This window comes from Heptranchias perlo, chromosome 29, assembly GCF_035084215.1.
Source record: "Heptranchias perlo isolate sHepPer1 chromosome 29, sHepPer1.hap1, whole genome shotgun sequence".
Classification (NCBI taxonomy): domain Eukaryota; kingdom Metazoa; phylum Chordata; class Chondrichthyes; order Hexanchiformes; family Hexanchidae; genus Heptranchias; species Heptranchias perlo.
This window is the reverse complement of record NC_090353.1, coordinates 35,671,045-35,691,999: the sequence shown is the minus strand read 5'-3', so window position 1 is coordinate 35,691,999 and position 20,955 is coordinate 35,671,045. Positions and strand designations below refer to the sequence as shown.

At 46.7% G+C, this 20,955-nt stretch overlaps 1 protein-coding gene across 1 annotated transcript in view; it reads right to left on the bottom strand.

Moving 5' to 3' along the window:
* cilp2 (cartilage intermediate layer protein 2) overlaps nt 1–20,955 on the bottom strand; it is a 51,945-nt gene that overhangs the window by 24,146 nt on the left and 6,844 nt on the right. The window contains exons 3-4 of the mRNA XM_067968638.1: nt 10,342–10,426; nt 4,964–5,065 (exon numbers count right to left, since the gene is read on the bottom strand). Coding sequence (XP_067824739.1) covers nt 4,964–5,065; nt 10,342–10,426 — 187 coding nt within the window. The remainder of the gene's footprint in view (nt 1–4,963; nt 5,066–10,341; nt 10,427–20,955) is intronic.

The following is a 20,955-nucleotide window of genomic DNA, read 5'->3' as shown; positions in this document are numbered from 1 at the left end:
CGCTGCACAGACGGAGGTGCCGACTCTCAGATGAGATGTTAAATCTGTCTGTTGAGTGGCTCCAGTGACTGTGGCACCATTGGAAGAAGAACAGGGAATTCTGCTGTGCCTTGGCCAACATTCCTCCCTCAACCAACTGCACCAAAAACTGATGTCAGATCTGTCAGACATTTGCCTACAGTTGCTGCATTTTCAAACTCATTCTATGTGAAGCATTATGAGACTCTTCCGAGAAACAAGATAAGGCTCTGTGTAGACATTACGAGGAATTTTCCAGGGAGAGGGGTGTACACAGGACAGGAATTAGAAGAGAAGGTGACTGAAGGTCAAAGAAGTGAATCTGGTGGAGGCCTTTGAAGTGGAGAGAGAGGTAATGAGGGGCAAGGTTGTGGCAGGGGGCCGAGCAGTAAAGGGGAAGGGACATGATGAGTGTAGGGCTGGAGAGAGTCACACAGAGAGGGCAGAGAGATTGGAAGGCAAATTTCTCAAAGAAAGAAATGCTTTTTTCATAATTTTTTTCAGATGCTTTTTATGAATTTTGATTCCATGAAAGTGAGGAACATCGATTGTGGGGAATGGAATATTTTCTCAATCAGGAACTCAGTAACCCATCAAACACTCCCAGGGCAGGTACAGCACGGGTTAGATACAGAGTAAAGCTCCCTCTACACTGTCCCATCAAACACTCCCGGGGCAGGTACAGGGTTAGATACAGAGTAAAGCTCCCTCTACACTGTCCCATCAAACACTCCCAGGGCAGGTACAGCACGGGTTAGATACAGAGTAAAGCTCCCTCTACACTGTCCCATCAAACACTCCCAGGGCAGGTACAGCACGGGTTAGATACAGAGTAAAGCTCCCTCTACACTGTCCCATCAAACACTCCCAGGGCAGGTACAGCACGGGTTAGATACAGAGTAAAGCTCCCTCTACACTGTCCCATCAAACACTCCCAGGGCAGGTACAGCACGGGTTAGATACAGAGTAAAGCTCCCTCGACACTGTCCCATCAAACACTCCCAGGGCAGGTACAGGGTTAGATACAGAGTAAAGCTCCCTCTACACTGTCCCATCAAACACTCCCAGGGCAGGTACAGCACAGGTTAAATTTGGATAAATGTCTGGAATCAGAAGGTTATTCTATGCAACAATATGATTTTTTTTCCATTTCCCACCATAGCATCTTACTGCACAGAAGGAGGCCATTCAGCCCATCATGTCTGGGCTGGCTCTTTGAAAGACCTATTCAATTAGTCCCACATTTTAATGTTTTTTTTTGACCAATTTATCCCAGGTATAATTACAGACTTATGTACAAGGCTCATTAATATTCACAAATATTTAAATCAGTGCTTTCCCCAATTCAACTCGAATTGCTGGAATTTCTGAGCTACCATTGTTCCACCTTAAATAATTTCCAGCACTCCACTTGCAGCCAGGAGGCCATCGCTGGCTGTTGCAGCTTCCCTGTCCCCGAGACCCTCCCAGCCTGGCTTGTGCGAGGGCACAGTGAGATAATTAAATTCCTGGGATGAGAGGGTTGTCCTATGAGGAGAGATTGAGTAGAATGGGCCTATGCTCTCTGGAATTTGGAAGAATGAGAGGTAATCTCATTGAAACATATAAGATTCTGAGGGAGCTTGACAGGGTGGAGGCTGAGAGGCTGTTTCCCCCGGCTGGAGAGTCTAGAACTAGGGGCATAGTCTCAGGATAAGGGGTCGGCCATTTAGGAGTGAGTTGAGGAGAAATTTCTTCACTCAGAGGGTGGGTGACTCTTTGGAATTCTCTACCCCAGAGGGCTGTGGATGCTGAGTCATTGAGTATATTCAAGGCTGAGATCGATAGATCTTTGGACTCTAGGGGAAGCAAGGGATATGGGGATCGAACAGAAAAGTGGAGTTGAGGTCGAAGATCAGCCATGATCTTATTGAATGGCGGAGCAGGCTCGAGGGGCCGTTTGGCCCATTCCTGCTCCTATTTCTTATGTTCTTAAATGGGCTGAGGTCAGCTCGTCCTGGTGCAGGTGGGCCCCACAGGTACGGTGCACCTGACGTTCTCGTTCAGACATGATTACTGCTTTTCCACGAGGGTTTTCTCCCCCCTCCCCAACCCAACCCCCCACCACTGTGTTCCTCTCCCCCTGCTCACCGCCCGGTGCGGTTCTGAGCCCAGTGGCCTGTGTTTGATTCCCTGGGTCTGCACCAAGTGAGCCGACCTCAAGCAGGGGAGGGGAGTCTACAATCAAGAGTGGAGACGGTTTAAGGGGATTTAATCGAGGTGTTCAAAATCATGAAGGGTTTTGACAGAGTAAATAAGGAGAAACTGTTTTCATTGGCAGGCGGGTCAGTAACCAGAGGACACAGATTTAAGTTAATTGGCAAAAGAACCAGAGGGGGAGATGAGAAGTTTTAAGCAGTGAGTTGTTATGATCTGGAATGCACTGCCTGAAAGGGCGGTGGAAGCAGATTCAATAGTAACTTTCAAAAGGGAATAGGATAAATACTTGAAAGGGAGAAAGTAGCCCTTTCGGAGAGCCAGTATTGGCACAATGGGTCGAATGGCCCTCTTCTGTGCTGTATGATTCTATGAATTGACCTCAGCACCCCTCGGTTGGGGGAGTGGTGGGCGGGGGGGTGGAATGAGCCAGGGTTCCAGTCCTGATCAAATATTGGGTGAAGCTTGGCTGTGGTGCCCACACACGGTCGAATGGCCCGTTATTAATCACAGTCTCGGGTGTCACGTGAAGAATGGACACCCAGCAGGAGTCTAGACTTCGGGAGAAAGGCGGGAGAAAGAGAAGGTTCAACAGCTGAACAAGCCCATCGATCGGGCGATCGACAGTCACTGATCCTCTCTGGTGCACTGTACCTTTAAAAGAGAGGGGAGAAGCTCAGTGACCTACTCTTCTGCTGCTGGGTGACCGAACAGCTTGCATTATGAGAGCCGTCAATCAGTGGTACCTCCCGGGCGTGCTGTGTGACTGCGCACTGAACTCGATCTCACTGAAACTCCCAGCGTTCCAGCATCTCGATTCAAAGCTTTTTATTCCCCCCCTCCTGCCTCGAGAGCTTTGAAACAGTTGCCGAACGCGTTTCTTGCTCAGTTTGAGGTTTTTGCAAAGAACCATGGAGTGAATCGCACCCATCTCCACCAGCCAATGCTGTGCTTTCGAAGGGACACTCCAGTCTAAGACCCTGGAGGTATGGGGGGGTGGGATTTTAACTCCACCCACTTCGTGGGAAGGACGTGGGTGAGCAGTTAAAATGTACTTCCCCATTTCCTGCTCTGATTCTTGCTCCATTGGTTATGGCAGGGGGATGAGGAGGCCACCAGACTCAGGCAGGAGACTGGAACCCTCATCCGTGCCTTTGTTACCTCTAGACTCGACTATTCCAATGCTCTCCTGGCCGGCCTCCCACCAAAACTCTGCTGCCCGTATCCTAACTCGCACCAAGTCCCATTCGCCCATCACCCCCTGTGCTCGCTGACCTACATTGGCTCCTGGCCCAGCAAGGCCACAATTTTAAAATTCTCATCCTCGTGTTCAAATCCCTCCGCGGCCTCGTCCTCTCCCAATCTCTGTAAACTCCTCCAGCCCTGTAAGCCTCCGAGATCTCTGAGCTCGTCCAATTCTGGCCTCTTCCGCATCCCTGATTTTAATCGCTCCACCGTTGGCCGCCTGCCTTCAGCTGCCTAGGCCCTAAGCTCTAGAGTTCCCTCCCTAAACCTCTCCGCCTCTCTTCCTCTCTTTCCTCCTTTAACCTACCTCTTTGACCAACCTGTCCTAATAGCTCCCGTGAAGCTCCTTGAGAGATTTTACTTCGTTAAAGGCCCTATATAGATGCAAGTTGTTATTGCCTCAATTTGTTGCTGATGCATAAATGCTAATTGTGGTCCTATGATGCCGATTGGACTCGGTAGAAATTTTAACCCGAGCGGGTTTCCCTCCAGGCAGGAGCAGGTCTGCAGTGGTCCCTCTGGTTAGTCTATAACTTTCCTTTGTGGGGCCAGGGACGATCAAGAGCCTCCAAGCCCCATGAGGAAAGTCATGGCCTCCCTTGCCCCCTGGACTCCCCATCCCCTCACTCCATCCTCCCGCCAGCCCTTCCCCTCCCGAAACCCCCTCCCCGCCACCTACCTGGAGGCTGGCAGGTGACGAAGGGCTGCCCGATCTCCGCCTGCCGGCAGCCACTTTTCACTTCATGCCCGTTCCAGGAGGGAACTGGGCCAATGGCATTTAAAGGAGGCCCGGGAGTTAAAATACCCCAGGCCTGAAATTTACATAAAATTACATAGAATGTACAGCACAGAAACAGGCCATTCGGCCCAACAGGTCCCTGCCGGCGTTTATGCTCCACAGGAGCCTCCTCCCTCCCTACTTCATCTCACCCTATCAGCATATCCTTCTATTCCTTTCTCCCTCATGTGTTTATCCAGCTTCCCCTTAAATGCACCTACACTATTCGCCTCAACTACTCCCTGTGGGAGCGAGTTCCACATTCGAACCACTCTCTGGGTAAAGAAGTTTCTCCTGAATTCCCTATTGGATTTATTAGTGACTATGTTATATTATACTCTCTTTTCTAGGAAAAGAGCCCCAGCCTGCTCAATCTTTCCTGATCGTATCATCCTAGTAAATCTTTTTGCACCTTCTCCAATGCCTCTATATCTTTTTTATAATATGGAGACCAGAGCTGTTCACAATACTCTAAGTGCGGTCTAACCAAGGTTCGATACAAGTTTAACATAACTTTTCTGTTCTATCCCTCTAGAAATGAACCCCAGTGCTTGGTTTGCTTTTTTTATGACCTTATTAACCTGCGTCGTTACTTTTCGTGATTTGTGTATCTGTTCCCCCAGTTAGTACATTTTGCATTACTCCCCCCCCCCTGCCCCCACCACCTCCCTGCCCACCCGAAACCCACTGCGGGGTTAAAATGGACCCCAACTGTGTTCCTTTTACCTGGGTTCAGTTCCTGTATCGCGTTGTAACCCGGTTTCCGATTCCTCAGAATCTGTCTCCATTTCTGCAATCTGGACTCATTCCCTTCGGCAGTTGTGGAAACTGTGGATGAAAATAGACGATTTCAAAGGAGCTGGTTTAAAAAAAAACGTGACATGAAAGGTTCATCCATCAGACTGTCATCTCCAGGCTTAAAACAAATGTTGGGAGCAGAGGTAACATGGTACAGACAAACCCCATCCTGTCCACATCCAATGCTCCACACTCACACAGACACAGACACTCACACAGACACAGACACTCACACACAGACACAGACACACAGACACAAACACAGACACACAGAAACACAGTCACTGACATACACAGATATAAACACACACACACACACACACAGATAGACACTTACACACAGACATGGACACTCACACACAGACACAGACACACAGAAACACACACAGACACACAGTCACTGACATACACAGATATACATAGACACACAGATAGACACACAGATAGACAGACACAGACACACAGAAACACACACAGACACTGACATACACAGATACATACACACAGACACACAGATAGACACAAACATGCACACGGACACAAACACTCACACACAGACACACACACAAATACACACAGATACACACACAGATACGAACATATGCACAGATAAATACACAGACACACACACTCACATAGACACTCACATAGACACACACACAGACACATAGTCACAAATGTGTACACACAGAAACACACACACACGCCTATGTATACAAACAACAACAACTTGCATTTATATAGTGCCTTTAATGTAGTAAAATGTCCCAAGGTGCCTCACAAATTAAAAAATTTGACACCAAGCCACATAAGGAGATATTAGGACAGGTGACCAAAGGTTTGGTCAAAGAGGCAGGTTTTAAGGAGTCTTTTAAAGGAGGAGAGAGAGGAGGAGAGGTTTAGGGAGGGAATTCCAGAGCTTAGGGCCTAGGCAGCTGAAGGCACGGCCGCCAATGGTGGAGCGATGAAAATCAGGGATGCGCAAGAGGCCAGAATCGGAGGAGCGCAGAGATCTCGGAGGGTTGTAGGGCTGGAGGAGGTTACAGAGATAGGGAGGGGCGAGTAGTGTAGAGGGAGCTTTACTCCGTATCTCACCCGTGCTGTACATGCTGCACTTTTATAACCCCCTTGTAACATGGACTGTGTGTAGTTGCAAGACAAAATAGAACAGCAGCAATTTCAGCCACTTCTGGTATTGTTTGGTCAGAAGCAGCACAGTGAAGGAAAGAACGTTTGTTTATAGTCTCCACTGGGTCAGCCATCGAGAGGAGAAATATTTAAAGAGCTGGATTATTTAAAACCAGTGAGTCGTTAGCTCTGAGATAGTGATTCAGGGGTAGGGCGGAATAAATATCATTAAATTATAGAGCACAGGAGGAGACCATTTGGCCCATCGTGCCTGTGCTGGCTCTTTGAAAGAGCTTTCCAATTAGTCCCACTCCCCTGCTCTTTCCCCATAGACCTGCATTTTTTTCCTTTTTAAGTATTTATGCAAATCCCTTTTGAAAGTTATTATTGAATCTGCTTCCACCGCCCTTTCAGGCAGCGCATTCCAGATCAGAACAACTCGCTGTGTAAAAAAAAAATCTTCTCATCTCCCCTCTTGTTCTTTTGCCAATTATCTTCAATCTGTGTCCTTTGGTTACCGACCCTCCTGCCAGTGGAAACAGTTTCTCCCTATTTACTCTATCAAAACCCCTTATAATTTGAACACCTCGATTAAATCTCCCCTTAGCCTTCTCTGCTCTACGGAGAACAATCCCGGCTTCTCCAGTCTCTCCGCTAAGGAACGATTTAAGTGCACTGCCATATTGAATAGTTCCCGATTGCCTCACACTCTCCAGGCACTGTCGGGAACACAGTCCACTCTTAATTCAAGGTCACTTATTTCAAATGATCTGATAATTAATTTTTGAGCGTGGAATTCTTACGTTGCTGTGTTATTTACATTACTCAATTAGAATTGTTTTAACGCAATAAGCAACTTTGAATTGACAGGAGTAGACTGTAGTACACAGGTACAGGAATATCCCAAGTTGAATCTCTGGTCCGATCCTCTTTTGATTTAATTCATTCTGGGGATGTGGGCGTCGCTGGCAAGGCCAGCATGTATTCCCCATCCCTAGTTGCCCCTTGGGAATGTAGTGGTGGGCCTTCTTCCTGAACTGCTGTAGTCAGTGTGTTCTTTGTCGTGCTTTGATACAACTGAGTGTCTTGCTAGGTCGCCTCAGAGGGCAGTTAAGAGTCAACCATGTTGGTGTGGGACTGGAGTCCATAAAGGCCCAGGTAACGACTACAGGTTTCCTTCCCTGGAAGGACATCAGTGAACCAGTTGGGTTTTTACAACAATCCGACAGTTTCAAGATCACTTTTACTGATAACCAGCTTTTTATTTCCAGATTTTTTTAAACTGAGTTCAAAATTCTGAAACTGTCCTGGTGGGATTTGGACTCCCGTTCTCTGGATTATTAATCTAGTAATGTGACCAAGGTGTGCTGAGCTGATCTGAGCCATTTGGCTCCCAACCGCTATCCGGTGACTCCCGCAGGAAAGGTCACGAGTGGGATCAGGCAGGCAACACTGATCCCACTCTCGCAATCGCACGTCAGCGGGGGTCCGAGGCCTCTTGAAGAGGAGGGTGGGGGTGGGAGTAATAGACTCCAATCCAGCCTCAATCGAAGGATACCTGAACTATGCGGGCAGCCAGAACGTGGGATCGATGGACCCCCCCCCCCGCATCAGCATCGCACCCCCCACCACCCCACACACACACCCCGTGCCCAGTGATTTCTCCTGCCCTCCCTCCCTGTTCAACCTTAACCACCCTCTACAAGGAACCTTGGTTACAGCACACTTTGAATACTGCGAACAGTTCTGGTCTCCACACTGTAAAAAGGATATAGAGATGCTGGAGAAGGTGCAAAAAAAGATTTACTAGGATGATACCAGAAATGAGAGGTTATACCTATCAGGAAAGATTGAACAGGCTGGGGCTCTTTTCTCTAAAAAGAGAAGGCTGAGGGGTGACCTAACAGAAGTCCTTACGATTATGAAGGGGTTTGATAGGGTAGACGTAGAGAAGATGTTTCCACTTGTGGGGGAGTCCAGAACTAGGGGCCATAAATATAAGATAGTCGCTAATAAATCCAATAGGGAATTCAGGAGAGACTTCTTTACCCAGAGAGTGGTGAGAATGTGGAACTCGCTCCCACAAGGAGTAGTTGAGGCGAATAGCACAGATGCATTTAAGGAGAAGCTCGATAAACACACGAGGGAGAAAGGAATAGAAGGATATGCTGATAGGGTGAGATGAAGTAGGGAGGGAGGAGGCTCGTGTGGAGCATAAACACCGGCATGGACCAGTTGGGCTGAAAGGCCTGTTTCTGTGCTGTACATTCTTTGTAATTCTTTGTAGTTCTTTGAAAGGCTTTGCCAAATACCAGCTTCCCAGTGATCCCAGAAAGTTCTCATCAGAGCGGAAAACCCATTCAACAAAAAAAATACAGCCCCCACTGCTACTAGCGAGCGCGTTGGTGCCAACGTGATTTGCCTGCCATACGGGATGGTATATCGGGGTAGCACTCCACTTGCCCAGTTCTTTCCAGCTCCACTCTGACCTACAGCTTTATTTAAACTGAAGTCGGTGCTCAGTACAAACTGTAACCTCCGCAACATTTAGGAGGGGATTAGAAGGGCTTAAATAGACAAAAGCTAAAAAAAGAAAGAACGTGCATTTATACACCGCCCTTTCATGGACCTCAGGATGTCCCAAAGTGCTTGACAGCAAATTAAGTATTTTTGAAGTATAGTCGACCGTTGTAATTGAACATTAACGAGGTGTTAGTTACTTATTAATTCACTCATGTTTGCTCTGACACAAGGTGTGAATTAGTGAGTAATCACAGCTGCTCCGACCCAAAAATAAACGGAGCGTTTAAGACACTATAACCGGCAACTTTGAAACTGATGTTACTGTTAGCTACGCCAGTGTTTATGCTCCACACGAGCCTCCTCCCTCCCTTCTTCATCTAATCCTATCAGGATATCCTTCTATTCCTTTCTCCCTCGTGTGTTTATCTAGCTTCCCCTTAAATGCATCGATACTATTCTATCTGGGCCCCAACTCTATACCTTGAATATCAGCCTCTCACGACATTCATCGTTTTAAATCCATTCGAATTGTAATTATGATCAACTCACAGAAATGCCCTTGCTAACTCCTCAGTCAATAAGGTTCAATGTTTAACGATATCGCTGTCAGATATCAGCCCCCCATTTTTACAACTCCATTCGCTATCTCCCCTCCAGCCCTGGACACCCAGCCCTCGACTTGTGTAGAAGAAGTGACACAAGACTCACACAAGCACTTGTTAGTTTAAGTTCTAAGTCCTGCTGGGGTGCAGGTTCCACAGGTGTCAGCAGCCACCCAGCACCTCACTCAAGCGCTCATTATTCACACGGGAGTCCAGACACTGATGTGCTGCCGAGCTACTCGACTATCAGGGGCGTCGCGGTAAAGACCAATTCTGTCCTCACCCAACATTCAGACATACCTCCAGTTTTCAGCAGGGTGTTTGGGTGGGGGGGGGGGTCTCTGGATAGTAATCCAGGATGAATTCCCCCCTGACTCTCCCGCTCCCTCCTCCTCAAAACCTTGCCTATGTCACTGAGTCCAATTGTAGCACCCGACAAAAGGCATGGCTGTGATCAGCTAACTCAGCACAGGCCAGAGACTGAGCTTGGGAACTCCTCCTGCTCTACCTTGCCTTCTACCAGTCCATTTAGTCCATTTACCTCCTCTGCAATTGGAACAACCCCGTTCCAAACACCTGTCCCGTTAATCGAAGAAGAAACATTAAACGCGGAATCGCTGGGGAACGTAAACCCAACGACCCCGTCAGGTAGAAATTTCTGAATTAAACACAAGTTTGACTTTTTCAACCCAACTTAAATCTTTAAAAAAATGTAATTATGCAAAGATCAGGAATTCGAAGAGGGGAAGAAAAGGAGGTAATTCCACAAGGAAAGAGAACTTGGGGAACGGATAACAAGGGAAATAAAACAGAGCATTGAAAAGAAAGTAACAGACTTGAACGAAAACAGAATCACTTCGAGCGTTAATCTCAGATTTAACGATAAATTAGGCGGCGATAATGAAACATTATTTTCATTAATGTGAAAAGTTTGAAAGCCATCATGCAATCAGTCAACGGGATCTCGGACCCCCTTAAAGGGACAGTCAGTGGGAAATAAACTCAGGAAGACTGTGTGTGTCTTTAATTTGTTAAAAAGTTTAATCTCCTTACCTTGTGCTGAAACAGACTGCTCCAAGACAAGAAAGCAGAGGAGCATCCAAAGTCTCTTCAGGTCCATTCCCACCTCTCCAACTTTCTACTAAAAAAAAATCGGTGTTACAGCTTTTTATGTTTGATTTCCTAGATCTTTTTTTTGAAAAAAAATCATTAATAACTTTTTTTTAAAAAAGTATTTGTCAGGTGCTGAGAATCAGTGGAAGGTGTAGATGGTCCCTGTGCAGTACGGAGGCTGCTGACGTTCTGTATGGAGAGCAGGGTAAGATTAGCTGGCAGGCAGCTAACTCGCCTTTATTTATGTTGCTGTGTCCTGCTCGCTCGATTGGTCTGAGGTTTCAGGCAACATTCCTAACCCTCGGCTCTCTCTCTCTCTCTGATATGTAGAGGGGAGGGGGAGGGGGAGGGGGGAGGGGAGGGGAGGAGATGGGGCAGGGAGGGTGGAGGGTGGAAGGGGAGGAGGAGGAGGGGGTGGGGGTAGGGGTGGGGGGGAGGAAGGGTAATGGGGAGGGGGGAGGAGACGGGGGGAGGAAGTGCGGGGGAGGAGGAGGGGGAGGAAGAGGGATGAGGAGGAGGTGGGTCAGGGAGGGGGTGGGGAGGAGGTGGGTCAGGGAGGGGGTGGGGAGGAGGTGGGTCAGGGAGGGGGTGGGGAGGAGGTGGGGTAGGTGGGGGGTGAAGAGGAGGTGGGTAGAGTGGAGGGGAGGAACTGGGTGGGGTGGTGGGGAGGGAGGGGAGGAGATGGGTGGGAGGGTGGGGAGGACATGGGGTGGTGGGGAGAAGCTGGGTGGGGGGGATGGGGAGGGTGGGGAGGAGGTGGGGGTGCTGGGGAGGGGATGGGGGTGGGGAGGACGTGCGTAGGGGGTGAAGAGGAGGTAGGTGGGTGGGTGGGGGTGGGAGTAGTGGGGAGGAGCTGGGTGGGGGTGGGGAGGATCTGGTAAGGGGTTAGTGTAGGGGTGTCTGATTTGATTATTGTTCCTTGGAACATAAGAGAAAAATAAGAAGCTGGAAAAGAAAGTTTGCCTTTTTTTTGCATAAAAAAAAGTTTTTCTTTCCCACTTGACTTGCATGAGCCAAGTGTTTTTCGAATATAACTCCTGCAGTTTGACAAGGATCTTGCAGCTGGCTTAACCCCAGCTGTGCCCAAGAATCCACAAAACGGAAATCTGTGCCTTCTGATGGATCAGGTCATTTTAAAAGAACCATAACGCTGTTTGATTGAAAAGCGATTCATAAATTCCAAAGGGATGTCGGGTCTCGGATAGACTTGTGTCCCTGAATTCTTTCCCCCTTCCCTCAAGGCCCCTCACTCACACTGGGGGACAGTCACTTGTGAGTCAGACCTCCTCCCATGTGTACCTCACCCAAGAGACTACTCTTTAGGCAGTGAGTCTTGGCATCTATTTGACCATGAAGGTGTCAGCCGTGGCTCAGTGGTAGCACTCTCGCCCCTGAGTCAGAGGTTTTGTGGGTTCGTGTTCCCACTCCAGAGACTCTGAGCCCGTAATCCAGGCCGACACCCCCAGTGCCAGTACTGGAGGAGTGCTGCACTGTCAGAGGTGCCGTCTTTCGGACAATACATTAAACCCGAGGCCCGGTCTGCCCTGTCAGGTGGATGCAAATGATTCCAAGGGCACTATTTCAAAGAAGAGGAGGGGGAGTTTCCCCCGGTGCCCTGGGCCAATATTTATCCCTCAGCCAACATCATTAAAAAACAGATTATCTGGTTATTAATCTCATTCCTCTCCCGCGCTGGTTTGGGCCCGCAGGAAATTCACTGATGCTTCCCGCTCAGGCCTACTGGTAAAAATTGCAGTCGGGTCCCGATGATATCATCAGGATCCGTACTGCATGAGTTAAAAAAGGAACCCCCCCCCCACCGGCTTTAACCAGGTGTCTGTTCCGCCTGCGGTGAAAATCCCGGAAGATCAGCTCCCAGCGGCTCCAGGGCGGGAAATGTGGGAGATTTTAACTGTCCACCCGCCCGCTTTCTGCTGGGCAGGTTAGGGTTAAATCCACCGCCCCCCCCCCCCCCGACCCCCCGACCCCCAGTTCAGCACCAAGTTGTGTCACATGGTTCTTCCTTCTCAGAAAGGTGAAGGGGACGTAAGCTGCTGTAATTGGTGTTCCGCTGAGGGATAAAAAGAAAGAAAGAAGGAAAGGAAGAAGTTGCATTTATATAGCGCCTTTCGTGACGTCCCAGCCAATGAAGTACTTTTTGAAGTGTAGTCACTGTTGTAATGTAGGAAACGCGGCAGCCAATTTGTGCACAGCAAGATCCCACAAACAGTAATGAGATAATGACAGTGATGCTGGTTGAGGGATAAATATTGGCCAGGACACCGGGGAGAAATCACCTGCTCTTCTTCAAAACAGTTCCATCGGATCTTTTACATCCACCTGAGAGGGCAGACGGGGCCTCGGTTTAATACCTCATCCAAAAGACTGCACCTCCGACAGTGCAGCACTCCCTCGGAGTGTCAGCCCAGATTTTTGCGCTGAAGGAGCTGGAGTGCAGACTTGAACCTATTGGTCTAATCTGGTCTATCGGTGAGCATGCTACCGCTGAGCCACAGCTAACACCAAACATGAAAGGGAAAATTCGCAGGGCTATGGGGAAAGAACCGAGGGGAGTGGGACTGATTGGATAGCTCTTTCACAGAGCCAGCACAGGCATATTGGGCTGAATGGCCTCCTTCTGTGCTGTATGAGTCTATGACTTTACTTTGAAAAGTACAACATTCACTAAAGATTTGCAAAACAGATAGTGTAAACCCTCCAACCCCGCATGTATAAACTGGTGAAAAATTCCAAAGTCCCTAATCATTTCCCATTCTCTCACGTTATATCAAAATCCTCGTGATCCAAGCATTAAAATTCCAAACTCCCAAATCACTTCCCATTGTACAGAAGTTCTGAACCAGACAGAACATGTAAACTTAGTGATTGGGTCCAAGAAATAAAAATCTCTAGGTACATTGAGAATGAGGTTACGGGAGTACGTCTGCACTTGTAATTATCCTTAACTCTTTCACTCTGAAAGCATTTTTTAACAAATTCCTTTCCATTCTCCCATTGATCTAGCAGCTGTGTAAAGTATTATCTGCACATTTTTGAAAAATTGTATTTTTTTTTAAGAATGCAATATTTTTACCCTTCTTGCTCTAAATGTCAGTTTTGAGAACTTCCAGGACTGGTATCACATGACCTAATGTGGAATAAAGTTCCCTCTGCTCTGCCCCACTGAAGTTCCCTGACATCTACTCAGGTGGCAGCCAGGGCTCAGCGATAATACTCTTGCAGCAAATAAAACCCGGGTTTATAGGGAATAGCAGCCTTACTGTATATAATAGAGAATAGCAGCACCTGTGTATATTATAGAGAATAGCAGTCCCTGTGTGTATTATAGAGAATAGCAGCTCCTGTGTGTATTATAGGGAATAGCAGCTCCTGTGCATACTATAGGGAATAGCAGATCCTGTACATATCATAGGGAATAGCAGCCCCTGTGTATATTATAGATAATATCAGCCCCTGTGTCTATTATAGAGAATAGCAGATCCTGTACATATTATAGGGAATAGCAGCCCCTGTGTACACAATAGGGAATAGCAGCCCCTGTGTATCTTATAGGGAATAGCAGCCCCTGTGTACACAATAGGGAGTAGCAGCCCCTGTGTACACAATAGGGAATAGCAGCCCCTGTGTATTGAAGGGAATAACAAATTCTGTATACATTACTAGAAATAGCATCCCCTGTGTGTATAGCATAGCTCATATAGACAGCAAAAACTCAGTTCCAAGGCTGACTCAGACTATTCCACACATTTTCTAGTGTAGAAAACATAACAGATTCCATGGAGGAAGCCTAATATTCAAATAATGTCTTTAAATCATTTGAGCTTCTACCTTATATTTTATGATGTCATCCGAACCCCTCGATTAGATTCCAGCCTGTAACTCACTCCCGGGTATCTGTTATTCTATATATAAACCCCCCGAACCCCTCGATTAGATTCCAGCCTGTAACTCACTCCCGGGTATCTGTTATTCTATATATAAACCATTCGAACCCCTCGATTAGATTCCAGCCTGTAACTCACTCCTGGGTATCTGTTATTCTATATATAAACCATTCGAACCCCTCGATTAGATTCCAGCCTGTAACTCACTCCCGGGTATCTGTTATTCTATATATAAATCCCCCGAACCCCTCGATTAGATTCCAGCCTGTAACTCACTCCCGGGTATCTGTTATCCTATATATAAATCCCCCGAACCCCTCGATTAGATTCCAGCCTATAACTCACTCCCGGGTATCTGTTATTCTATATATAAATCCCCCGAACCCCTCGATTAGATTCCAGCCTATAACTCACTCCCGGGTATCTGTTATTCTATATATAAACCCCCCGAACCCCTCGATTAGATTCCAGTCTGTAACTCACTCCCGGGTATCTGTTATTCTATATATAAATCCCCCGAACCCCTCGATTAGATTCCAGTCTGTAACTCACTCCTGGGTATCTGTTATTCTATATATAAACCCCCCCGAACCCCTCGATTAGATTCCAGTCTGTAACTCACTCCCGGGTATCTGTTATTCTATATATAAATCCCCCGAACCCCTCGATTAGATTCCAGTCTGTAACCCACTCCCGGGTATCCGTTATTCTATATATAAATCCCCCGAACCCCTCGATTAGATTCCAGCCTGTAACTCACTCCCGGGTATCTGTTATTCTATATATAAACCCCCCGAACCCCTCGATTAGATTCCAGCCTGTAACTCACTCCCGGGTATCTGTTATTCTATATATAAACCCCCCGAACCCCTCGATTAGATTCCAGCCTGTAACTCACTCCCGGGTATCTGTTATTCTATATATAAACCCCCCGAACCCCTCGATTAGATTCCAGCCTGTAACTCACTCCCGGGTATCTGTTATTCTATATATAAACCCCCCGAACCCCTCGATTAGATTCCAGCCTGTAACTCACTCCCGGGTATCTGTTATTCTATATATAAACCCCCCGAACCCCTCGATTAGATTCCAGTCTGTAACTCACTCCCGGGTATCTGTTATTCTATATATAAACCCCCCGAACCCCTCGATTAGATTCCAGCCTGTAACTCACTCCCGGGTATCTGTTATTCTATATATAAACCCCCCGAACCCCTCGATTAGATTCCAGCCTGTAACTGCTGAGTGTTACCCATTGTAACTCAATCAATCTTTGCAATTAAGTGGAGGTTTCCAATCATACCTATCGATTGGCCATAGTTACCCAACCAAACCTACGGTGCCACACGGCACAGTTACTGATCAAATGCCCATAGCTGGCGCTGATTACTTGGGTAGAGATGGCCTAACTACAGGTGTGCGTTAAACAAGAACAACAACAACTTGCATTTATATAGCGACATTAAAGTAGTGAAACTTCCCAAGGCGCTTCACAGCAGTGATTATCAAACAAAATTTGACACCTAGCTACATAAGGAGATATTAGGACAGGTCTCCAAAAGCTTGGTCAAAGAGGTAGGTTTTAAGGAGCGTCTTAAAGGAGGAAAGAGAGGGAGAGAGGCAGAATGGTTTAGGGAGGGAATTCCACAGCTTAGAGCCCAGGCAGCTGACGGCACGGCCGCCAATGGTGGAGCGATGAAATTCAGGGATGGGCAAGAGGCCAGAATTGGAGGAGCGCAGAGATCTCAGAGGGAGATCACAGAGATAGGGAGGAAACTGAATCTTTGACCTAACAGACAACCTTTTTCAAATTCTGAGTATTCGTGGGTTTCTTATTAACACAGATCTCCAAATGATGAATCTGTACAGCCCACGCACACCCACGCACCTCCGTATGACTGAAGGCTTATTGGCAAAACTTGTTTTTAATCCAGCCTTCCCCAAAGGATGATGGTATTGTCTGAACAATGAAGAAGCAAGGTTTGACACCCAATCAATTATGTCACTCCATGAGAGAGTTCAGAGCAACCAAGGATATTCCGGCAATTGGGAATGTAATTCGGAGGAAAGGTTAGGAAAGTTGAGCTTGTTTTCTTTGTAAAAGAGGAGTCTTTAAGGAAACACCATTTGAAAATTCCAAGATTATTGAAGGGAATTAACAAAGTTGATCCAGGTAAATTGTTCTCAGTAATGAAGGGTTCAAATTCCAGGGATTGCAAGCTAAAAGTTGGGAAGTTAGGAGCAAGAAGGGGAGTCTGGAAGTGTTGTGGAATAAGTTGGGGACAGAGGTTGAAGCAGACAGTTTAATTAGATTCAAGGTGTGATTAGTTGTGTTTCTAGAGAGAAAAGGGGTTGACGATTATGTTAAGAGGTTAGCTAGGTGGGATTGATAATTATTAAAAAATGATGGGATTGTTGGGAATAATGGCCCCTTCCTGTTCTTAAAACTTGTTTTCATAGATAAGACCAATATCCTGGGATTATGCCATGGCGACTCAGGAATATATTTTTTTTAAATGGTTATTGAATTGTCGCTGTTAACATCAAAGAGACAGACATTGATGACAGAGAGGATTGAGGAGGGTTCTTCTATGAACAGAGAGTGGACTGAGACACTCCATCAGTGCTCAGCGGCTGATAAAAATCACATTCCCACTTCATAAAACACAAAACACTTTCACAAGAGTCTGACCTCCTTTCATCAACGGCAGTAAAGAGGCTTCTTGAGGCACTCGAACACAATGATGACTCTCTCTGAGTCTTGTGTTGAAATCCGTCTGAATTCTCCTGGCGCTTTGGACGGTCGGAGAAAACTGCAAGCAAATCCAGATGGCTGCGATTTTACCCGGAAGACTCAGAATCTCCTGATTGGAAACAGTTTTCTGGGATTGGAATAGACAACTCCTGATGGTGAACTCCAGTCCCCTTTTCTCCTCTCCTATCTGACCCTGCTGGCGTGCGGTTTAACAGGTGCCTCCTCACCTCCATTCATGGCCTATCTGGCCCTTCTTCATGACTAAACCTCATCAATTATTAGTTAAAGCAAGAAAGAAAGAACTTGCATTTATATAGCACCTTTCACGATCTCAGGACGTCCCAGAGAACTTTACAGCCAATGAAGTACGTTTGAAGATTAGTCACTGTTGTAATGTAGGAAACGCGGCAGCCAATTTGCGCACAGCAAGATCCCACAAATAGCAATGAGATAATGACCAGGTAATCTGTTTCAATTATGTTTTTTGAAGGATAAATATCGGCCAGGACACCGGGGAGAACTCCACTGCTCATCTTCGAAATCGTGCCATGGGACCTTTTACGTCCACCTGAGATGGCAGACAGGGCTTCAGTTTAACAATTCATCTGAAAGACGGCACCTCCGACAGTGCAGCGCTCCCTCAGTACTGGCACTGGGAGTGTCGGCCTGCACCCTGTGCTCAAGTCTCTGGAGTGGGACTTGAGTCCACGAGCTTCTGACTCAGAGGCGAGAGAGTCCTGCCCACTGAGCAGGTTGACCTTGGGATGCATCGCGGGGAGCCAAACCTGATTCTCTCCTCATGTGACACCACAGAAACAAACGGTCCAGTAGGTTGTCTCTGCATGGTGTTCAGAAGCAGGAACCCTGCATGATTCTACTCCCTTCCCAAGCCCAAAGGGATGCTGAGACTAATTGCCACGCGGACTGAGATCGGCTAATTTCATGGCATTGAACATTAATGTTATCCATTAGCTTATCTGGTTGAGCATACTTTGTATATATATTTAATCAATAGGTAAATACACTTAGATTGCAGCTAGTGTTAAGTAATAAAGGATATTATGGATCGCATAGAATTACTTAAGAACTACAAACCTGAAGATTACAATTAGCTCTTAGATTTCCAGCACCGCCAGGGATACGACTGTCTTCCTGATTTTGTACATATTCATTTCATGATGATGAAATAGGAACTGAATGCAATATCTCCAGATGGGGTCTGACCAAAGCTCTCAAGCTCCCTTGAGATATCGGCCAACATTCCGTTAGCCTTTTTGATTACTTTTGGTGCCTGTGCACCAACTTTTAGTGATGCGTACATGGACACCTAAATCCCCTTTGCTCCTCTGCATCTCTGAGTCTCTCATCATTAAGAAATTACTGCCATTTGCCTTCTTCAGATCCAAATGGATGACCTCACACTTCCCCACATTGAACTCCATCTGCCATAGTTTTGTCCTGTTCACTTAGTCTGTCTGTGTCCCTTTGTAACTTCCTCCTCCCATCCACACAACTTACTGTGCCTAACTGACACTGATTTTTAAAAAATTAATTCTCGGGATGTGGGCGTCGCTGGCAAGGCCGGCATTTATCGCCCATCCCTAGTTGCCCTTGAGAAGATGGCGATGGGCCTTCTTCTTGAACCACTGCAGTCCGTGTGGTGAAGGTTCTCCCACAGTGCTGTTCGGTAGGGAATTCCAGGATTTTGACCCAGTGACAATGAAGGAACGGCCGATATATTTCCAAGTTGGGATGGTGTGCGACTGGGAGGGGAATGTGCAGGTGATGGTGTTCCCATGCACCTGCTGCCCTTGTCCTTCTAGGTGGTGGAGGTCGCGTATTACAGTGATAAAGATATTCAGATTTCAGGAGCCCAGGAGAATCTTCATCTTGATGCCTGAGCCTAAGCAACGAGTGATCATGGGATATTTGATCATGGGAGCTGAGCATGATTCTGTTCTCGACGGGTGCCTGTAAACTCTCCGACAGGGGTCACTGGACAGCAATCACAAGCAAGAACCCTGATTGATTGTCCTGTTCCAGGTGAGTGAGTTACTTAGTGAATTCCAGCTTTCTGTCCAGTGATTCTGTAATGTTACATATTGAAAACCAGCGGCAGAAAACGAAAAGAATTACTTAGAGATATAGGTCACACATTCCGGAATGAATTCATGTGATCTCTGAGCTTCGTGCAGGCACTTCCATCGTGTTTCAAAAACGATTATCTCTTTTCATTTCATTGGAACATTGTGCTTACCGGGATTGTTTGATAAATTACCAACTCGCATGAAGATGAAAATGAGATTTTAAGCCACACAATTTTTAAAAAATGTGTGGGAACTTCATCTTTAAAGCATTCCGTGTTTCCCCAATTTAAATACCACCAAAATCTGATAATTTTTTGCAAAAGTGTAACGAGATGCAGATAGTCACAGTTTTGATGGGATGTATTGTGAAATTTTCCTCTGAAGATGGGCCAGGGTTGATTAGAATATTTAAAAGAGCACATTAAGTATTGGAAGCAGGCCAGATTTAGAGATGTGCAAACTCTGTGATTTGCATTTGGAAGATGAAGAGGAAGGAAAACTTGGGGGGAGGGGAGCTAAATATCAGCCAATTGTCCTATTCCTCAATTTTAAAATTCTCATCCTTGTTTTCAAATCCCTCCATGGCCTCGCCCCTCCCTATCTCTGTGACCTCCTCCAGTCCTACAACCCTTCGAGATCTCTGCGCTCTTCCAATTCTGGCCTCTTGCACATCCCCAATTTTAATCACTCCACCATTGGTGGCCGTGCCTTCAGCTGCTGAGATCCTAAGCTCTGGAATTCCCTCCCTAAACCTCTCCGTCTCTCTACCTCTCTCTCCTCCTTTAAGACGCTCCTTAAAACCTATCGCTTTGACCAAACCAGTCCTAATACCTCCTTATGTGGCTTGGTGTCAAACTTTGTATGATAATCGCTCCTGTGAGGCGCCTTGGGATGTTTTACTATGTTAAAGGCGCTATATAAATGCAAGTTGTTACATAAGAACATAAGAAATAGGAGCAGGAGTAGGCCAATCGGCCCCTTGAGCCTGCTCCGCCATTCAATAAGATCATGGCTGATCTCATCCTAACCTCAAATCTAAATTCATGTCCAATTTCCTGCCCGCTCCCCGTAACCCCTAATTCCCTTTATTTCTAGAAGTTGTTGTTCTTATTCACTCCATCTGTAATGATATTTCTGATAGAAGGCCCTTTTATCACCCTTTTGCTCCATTGCAACCTTCCTATCTCTAACTATTGATTAAACTGCAGTCAGTACTCCTCTGACTTTTCCTCTCTTGCTCCTCCTAAGTTTCATATACGTTATCCCTCACACACATCCTGCTCTCTGTGTTGAACTCATCGCACCTTCTCCTACTTTAAGTAATTCTTTCCCAAGACCTCAGAACTGTGGAGCTCCTCCCATCCCTCAGTTTTCCCTTCTTCCTACAATCTACAACAGCCTTTTAAAACAAGAACAACAAAAACTTGCATTTATATAGCACCTTTAACGTAGTAAAACGTCCCAAGGTGCTTCACAGGAACGATTATCAAACAAGATTTGACACTGAACCACATAAGGAGATATTAGGACAGGTGACCTAATGTTGTTCAAAGAGGTAGGTTTTAAGGAGCATCTTAAAGGAGGAGAGAGAGGCAGAGAGGTTTAGGGAGGGAATTCTAGAGCTTAGGGCCTAGGCAGCTAAAGGCACGGCCGCCAATGGTGGAGCGATGGAAATCGGGGATGCGCAAGAGGCCAGAATTGGAGGAGCTCAGAGATCTCGAGGGTTGTAGGGCTGGAGGAGGTTACAGAGATAGGGAGGGGCGATGCCATGGAGGGATTTGAACAGAAGGATGAGAGTTTTAAAATC